This window comes from Xiphophorus maculatus, chromosome 3 (assembly GCF_002775205.1).
Source record: "Xiphophorus maculatus strain JP 163 A chromosome 3, X_maculatus-5.0-male, whole genome shotgun sequence".
Taxonomy (NCBI): Eukaryota; Metazoa; Chordata; class Actinopteri; order Cyprinodontiformes; family Poeciliidae; genus Xiphophorus; species Xiphophorus maculatus.
The window spans coordinates 659,487-666,347 of NC_036445.1; the positions used below are offsets into that span (position 1 = coordinate 659,487).

General features: G+C 39.8%; 1 protein-coding gene across 1 annotated transcript; it reads right to left on the minus strand.

The window, feature by feature from the left end:
* Nucleotides 1-298: 298 nt before the first annotated feature.
* LOC111608160 lies at nucleotides 299-5,381 on the minus strand. The gene is made up of 4 exons (XM_023331355.1): nucleotides 5,341-5,381; nucleotides 4,926-4,981; nucleotides 1,862-3,010; nucleotides 299-1,620 (listed from the first exon to the last, which is right to left on the minus strand). Exons 2-4 carry the CDS (start codon nucleotides 4,975-4,977, stop codon nucleotides 1,217-1,219), a joined length of 1,605 nt encoding a protein of 534 aa, XP_023187123.1. The 5' UTR covers nucleotides 4,978-4,981; nucleotides 5,341-5,381; the 3' UTR covers nucleotides 299-1,216.
* Nucleotides 5,382-6,861: the final 1,480 nt, after the last annotated feature.

Consider the following 6,861-nt stretch of genomic DNA (forward strand, 5'->3'; position numbering starts at 1 on the left):
GTTTCACACATGAAAACAGATTTATTGGCATAAATGTATACATAATTTTATGTATACAGTTTACATGATACATTCACAGCAAATCATACTAAATACATTAATCGTTTGCTAGATTAAATCTTAAACCATAAAAGGTCAATAAAACCCTAAAATCAATAAATAAAATGATTAAACCTGAACAGCCAGAAGTTAATGTTCTGACAGTGAAAAACCATTTATGAGATTTTTAAATCTAAAAGCTGCATTTATGCTAGAATATATAATTTATTGCTTTATAATTTCTTATTTAAATGGGATAAAATATTAAATCTGACTCGAGCGAAAAAAGTTGAAACAAAATCAGAAAACTGTTGATCAGATTTTCATCTTAATTTTAATTGACCAGTTTCCAGATCAGTGTCTGATGTCACTTCCTTTACACCCGTTAAAATAATTTGAACTTTAAATTTAATCTAAAATCTGGTCTTCCATAGATCTTTTAATAGGAATGACAAACGTTATGGGAAAATATCGACATAATTTACATACAGCACAGTCGAAGTATGGAGCTAATAATTCATTTAACAAGCTAAATATTTAGCATGCTAATTAAATATTTAACTCAGAACTTTGAGTTAGTTTTGACATCATGATTCTAAAAATAAAATCTGGTTCTGGTCCATCTCTGTATTTTCGTTATGTTTCATTATCAGCATGTGCTGATATTACTTATTTACCTTGGAGCTAAATATTTAGCTTGAAAGCTAACTATGCAGCTTCCAAGCTAAATAGTTTTGCAAAACTAAGTATTTAGCTTCCAAGCTAAGTATGCAACTTGAAAGCTAAATCTTGCTAGTTACATATGTAGCTTGAACCTACATATTTAGTGTGAAGCAAACTATTTAGCTTGCTGGCTAATTATGTAGCTTCCAATCTAAATATTTAGCTTGCAAAATGCTACGTTTGGAGCTAAATATGTAGCTTACTAGCTACATATGTAGCTTGTGAGCTAAGGCTTGCTTGATGTAGTTTATTGTGTATCATAGCTGTTCATATATTTATATTTTACGTCACGCTCAGCCCTCCATACAATAACGGCTCGTCTGTGTTCTGCCTGCCTCTGTAGACCCAAATAAACCGGTTTAACTATCTATGCCAGAGTTTTCTGATGCCTTTAATGATGGTATCAGCGGCTCGGTTCTGACCTAACCAGAACCGGGAGCAGGAAGCCTCTGATTCAGTTTATCTGCAGGATTTGTGGAGCGGCGTAGCAGAGAGGTCGGGCGTCCTCGCAGCAGTTGCGGTCCTTCCAGCCGCAGTCGCCGTCACCCTCCAGACTCATGACGGCGCACTGGCCTTCGCTGACGTCCCCGGGTTCGCTGCCGGCCCAGTTGGTGTCGTTGAAGTCGCTTTCGTCCAGCCAGTACCAGTCTCCGGTCAGCGAGCTGCGACGCGTGCCGATCCACACTTGCTTGGCGTCGTTTCCACGCAGATTTTGGCAGGTTTGTTTTTGGAGAGCTTCGCTGGGGAGGCTGATGAGATCCAGGGTTTGGTTCTTACAGGATCGGATCGATTCCTGCCAGCTCTCTGCTTCTTGGAGGATCTTCGTCACCTCTGGAGTCGAAACGCAGCCCCTGAAATCTGACATGAACACAGAAGTTAGAGAAGGTCCAGTGTTTGTTCAGGCTTTAACTAGGACTAGCATCCATCCCAAGGGCGTAAGATGGCCACCGCGGCGGCCATCTTTACTACTGGAAAATGGAGAACTTCTTCCAGAAAGACTGGGAGAGTCATCCTGATGGATGGACGGATGGATGGAGGGAGGGAGTTCTAGGTGATTCTGATCTGATTGGAGGAACTGGGCCGCGGTGTTCATCCTCACCTGGGTTTGCACTGATAACAGCTGCTGGGTTCCCAAACCAGGTGTCGTTCTGCTTGTAGATCTGGTAGACGGTCATGTTGGCGGCAGCGTGCCAGACCACAGTTGTGGATGAAATGCTGCGATTGGTTGAGGAGTATTCGGTTCCCTTCAGCTCCTGCCATTCTGCTCCCTCCAGAGGATCGTTCCCGATGTGAATTCCCTGCTGGTGATTCTTGTTGACCACGATGATGAGAACGTTTTCCTTGCCCTCGATGAATTGGACCACAAAACAGCTGCCGAACTCTTCTACTGGGACCAGTGTGAGGAGTAGGCCGGGCCAGTAGACGATGGCCGTGCCTGCCGATTCAACGACCGCCGAGGAAGAACCGAAAGTAATCCGTTCTCTGGTTTCTTTATCGGACCGCAGAATGGACACTGGCTGGTCCAGAACCGGAGGAATGGGGAACCTCATGGTGTTGTTCTTGGCCGGAGGCACCATGGCATGCAGTAGGCCGCAGGTGCATTGGTGCTGAACGGCACAGGGGTGGCTGAAGAAGACCGCCACGCCTTTATTTGCTTCAACGTACCAAGTCTTGTTGTCATTTTTCACCCAGATTTGAGCAGCACTGCCTGACTCTATGTCTATGGAGATTTCCTCGCCGCCTTTAATGGTCACAGATGCTTTGAGTTCATTAGGGTTGACGATGATGAGTCTGAATGGGGCTCTCTCTGTAACATTTGCCACAGGAGACGCTCCACTAGTGGTTCCTTCAATCTCAGGTACCGGTGGGATGAAGTACTTGTTACTGAGTTTGGTCGTTGGTATTACCAGAACCGACTGCGTGCTTCTTCCTTTGCTGCTGATGGCTTGGACGATGATGTCCTTGTTGCTGGTAATATGAACGGTTTTGTCAGAGATGTTGAAAACCTTGAACGGATCAGAAGCGTTCGTCTCATTAATCGTTAGCCTGCCGAGTTCTTGGGTCACAGTAAAACTTTTAGTTTGACCAGCGTTCAGTTGACTGTTGGCTGATGACACCATGACGGATGTGTCGTTATGCAGAGCGGTGACCCAGATCTTGTTTTGGGCATCAGAAGGGTAGTAGTAGGCGATGTTTTCTGGAAAAACGACTCTGAAATCCCGGCCAGCATTGCTGAGAGTTTGAGATGCTGTAAAGGAGAAAAGATTTGCTGCAGTTAAAACTCAAAGCATCAGAAATGTTCATCCAGTTTATGGTTTTCTGAAAGTCAGAGAACCGTCAGGACTGGTTGGTGATCGGTTGGTGTCTTTTCCTTCAGTCTTCGTCATCAGAGGAAGTTAACTGAACCTGACTGTGTGTAACTGGGTCGTAACTGGTTTAAATGGATTCCAGGAGGTTCTTAGAACCGAGGCAGCGGTTCTGAAACGACCCTGAACCTTCAGGATGAAAACTTTGTAACCGGTGAATGTGTTCAGAACCAACCGTCTGTTTTATAATGCTAACTACAGTTTGAATTTTTAAAACGTTCCACAGGAATCGTGCTCAAACCTCCGCAGGTCGATTCCCAACAAGTGGGCACTGCTAGCTGAACATTAGCTGGGCTAACTCTATAGCAATACTCATAGACAATTGTTCTGCTAATGCTAAAATGCTATGAGAAAGCAGCATTTAGCAGAAGCTAATGCTAAATGCTATGCTATGCCAAAGTGGTATTTAGCAGAAGCTAATGCTAAATGCTATGCCAAAACGGTATTTAGCAGAAGCTAGAGCTAAATGCTATGCCAAAACGGTGTTTAGAAGAAGCTAATGCTAAATGCTATGAAAAAAACTGTATTTAACAGAAGCTAGAGCTAAACACTATGAGAAAGCGGTATTTAGCAGAAGCTAATGCTAAATGCTATGCCAAAACGGTATTTAGCAGAAGCTAATGCTAAATGCTATGCGAAAATGGTGTTTAGAAGACGCTAATGCTAAATGCTATGCCAAAGCAGTATTTAGCAGAAGCTAATGCTAAATGCTATAAAAAAAATGGTATTTTCAGAAGCTAATGCTAAATGCTATGAAAAAACGGTATTTAGCAGAAGCTAATGCTAAAGCTCTTAGCGACATTCGAGGCTCTATGACTCCTGATGAGTTTTTCCATGTTTGTCTAATGAACTTCCTGCCTTTTTGTTTTTTTGGTGTTGAGTTTTTCTTTTCCTCATTCGTCTGTTAAATATTTTCCATTTGCTCAGTAAAGAAAGGAAACGCAGCTGCTGTGTAAACGGATTTCAAAATAAGAGCATGATATAAACAATGGTTAACTGAAAGTTTACAAAGCAGCCAAATAAATTAGCGCCTTAGCATTTTTATGTGTCAGTCTATGAAGAAATATCCAGTGAAATAACGGCTTCGTACTTTAAGTTTTCAACCTTTATATTAAAATATAGAACCGTAATGACCTGATTATTCTGTTCACTTGCTGCAGCAGAGGCTCATCTAAAGGTTTCAGGGCTGCGGGCTGCCAGGACTGGAGTTGGACACCTGTGCTTTAAAAGCTTCTGGGCATTTGAAAGTATGGAGCTAAATATGGGCCATAAAGTTTGTTCAAAAGAAAAACTATTTAAAACTGAGAAACTGGCTGTGCTGTGGTGGCGCAGGGGTTAAGCACAACCTACATATAGAGGCCTTAGTCCTCGACGCGGCTGTCGCAGGTTCGATTCCCAGCCTGTGACCTTTGCCGCATGTCTTCCCCCTTCTCTCATTACCCTCTTTCCTGTCAATTCTGTCAAATAAAGGTCACTGGAGCCAATAAAACCTTTAAAAAAAACTGAGAAACTATTTTTATCTGAAAAAAAAAGTTTTGCAAATCAAAAATAAAAACTTGAATCTGAAAATTAATTTGGGGAATTCTCTTTTTCAGTTTGATTTTTTTTTCTTTTGAACAAACCTTTTGGCCCCGATTTACCTCCGTATGGAAGCAGCCCTGCAGCCGACAGGCTGAAATACCTGATCAATAATAATATGAGATTATTTCCAGAGGAAATGTTTGGTCAGTCAGTGATTGTCCAGGACGAACCGCTGAATGAAGGGAAACCGTCCGAAAAGCAGATTTCATGTTTTACCTGCGATCCGAGCCACCAGCAGCAGGACGACGAGGCGCGGCGCCGGAGTCATGGCTCTGGAAAACCAGAAATAAAAACAACAATGTTAACAACAATTAAAGTTTCAGGAAACGTTAAACTTCTCATTAATATAAAAACAATGACGGATTTAGTTTGTTTTGACGTAGTTTGACTGGATCGACCTTTTTTATTAGTGTTTCATTTGATTAGTAATTTTTTAATTAAAATGTAAAAATCTTTTTTGAATTTTCCACCAAACGTCAGCTGAATAAACTCTCATCTAAACAAATAATGATGGAATATTTATCTAATTTTAAATATCTTCAACCTGTGAAATAAACTCAGAAAATCAGATGATAAAAATGAATCCCGTAGAATAAGAACAAAATTATTCCTGAGGAGGAAATGTTCTGACCTGCTGTGTGGCCGCTGGCGGTCTGTCCTCCAGACGCTTCCTTCTTCTTCTCTTATGGAAATGAAACATTTGTCAGTCAAAGTCAGCAGCTGATTTGGAAGAAGTTTGCATGAGGAGCTGAGGTCAGAGGTCACGTGACGGCGCCTGAAGACGTTCCTTCCTGGTGAACCAGCAGAACATCTTCAGCTTTTAAAATCTTTGGATAAAACTCGACATTTTTGTAGAATTTGCTGCGATTCTCTGGAATAATATTTAAAATATGTTAAACATTCGTCTGGAGGAAAATGTCTGACTCGAAGCTCCTCCCACCTGAAGCGTTTTGGATTTTTTTCAGAGTGAACGCAGCATCAGAGAAATCGTTCCAATATTATTGTAAAAGCAAACAAAATGTTCAAAATGAAAAAAAAAATCAAGTTTGATTTAAAAAAAATTCTGATTTAATTTATTCAAATTAAAAATTTCAGATTTAATTTTTTTCTATTTTTGTTTTTTCTAATTATCTTTAAATAAGTTTTTTTTAATTAAGAATTTAATTAATTTTAATTTTGTAATAATTTTAAACATTGTTTATGATAGAACTGCAGTCTTTTCAGATTCTGCTCCTCTGCTCTAGGTGACATATTTCTACCGGTCAGTTTGGAGAAAGTCTCAAAAAACTTTTGAACAAATAAAATCTGAAAAAATTAATACTAAACTGCATAAATGAGTTCAACTATAGCATAAAAATGTATGTTTTGATTAAGAGGTTTGATAAAGTTTAACTTTTTAAATCATTTCTTTTTTTTTATTTAAATTTCTGAAACATGTTCTTTAATTAAAATAATATTGGAGCAAATTTCTCTCCGTAGCCGTGTGACCTCTGACCTCTGCCGGGCCAGGCTGAGAGGAATCTGTGGATCTAGATGTAGGTAGAATAGATGTTATAGGGAACAAAAGCTGTTTGACTTTTTCCTCTCAGTCTCATTAAACTTGGAAATGATTAATCCAGATTATAATCTCTGATGAAGGTTTATGATCGGGTTTGATGCTTCCTGGTTCTGCGTGCGGAGTTCGTCCCTGCTGGAGTTCTTCTTCTGTGGTTTCTGTGGAGCAGGAGCAGCAGGAAGCTGAGCGGGGCGTCGGCTGAAAGCAGCTGCTGCTTTGAGAGTCAAAGCAGCAGCTGCTGGTTCCTTAGACTGCCAGCAGGGGGCAGAACGAGCACATTAACATCCATCCACTTTCTAACACGGGGGTGGGGGGGTGGGGGGGGCAAATGTAACCAAAACAAATTTAAATCTGCTGGAAACTCATCATGAACACATCAAACCTGCCTTCATTTAAGACCTTTAAGGATCTGTTTTATCCGTCAAGAGATTATTATTATTATTATTATTATTATTATTATTATTATTATTATTATTATTATTATTATTGATATTATTATTATTATTATTATTATTATTATTATTATCGTTATTATTATTGTTATTATTATCGTTATTATTATTATTATTATTATTATTATTATTATTATTATTATTA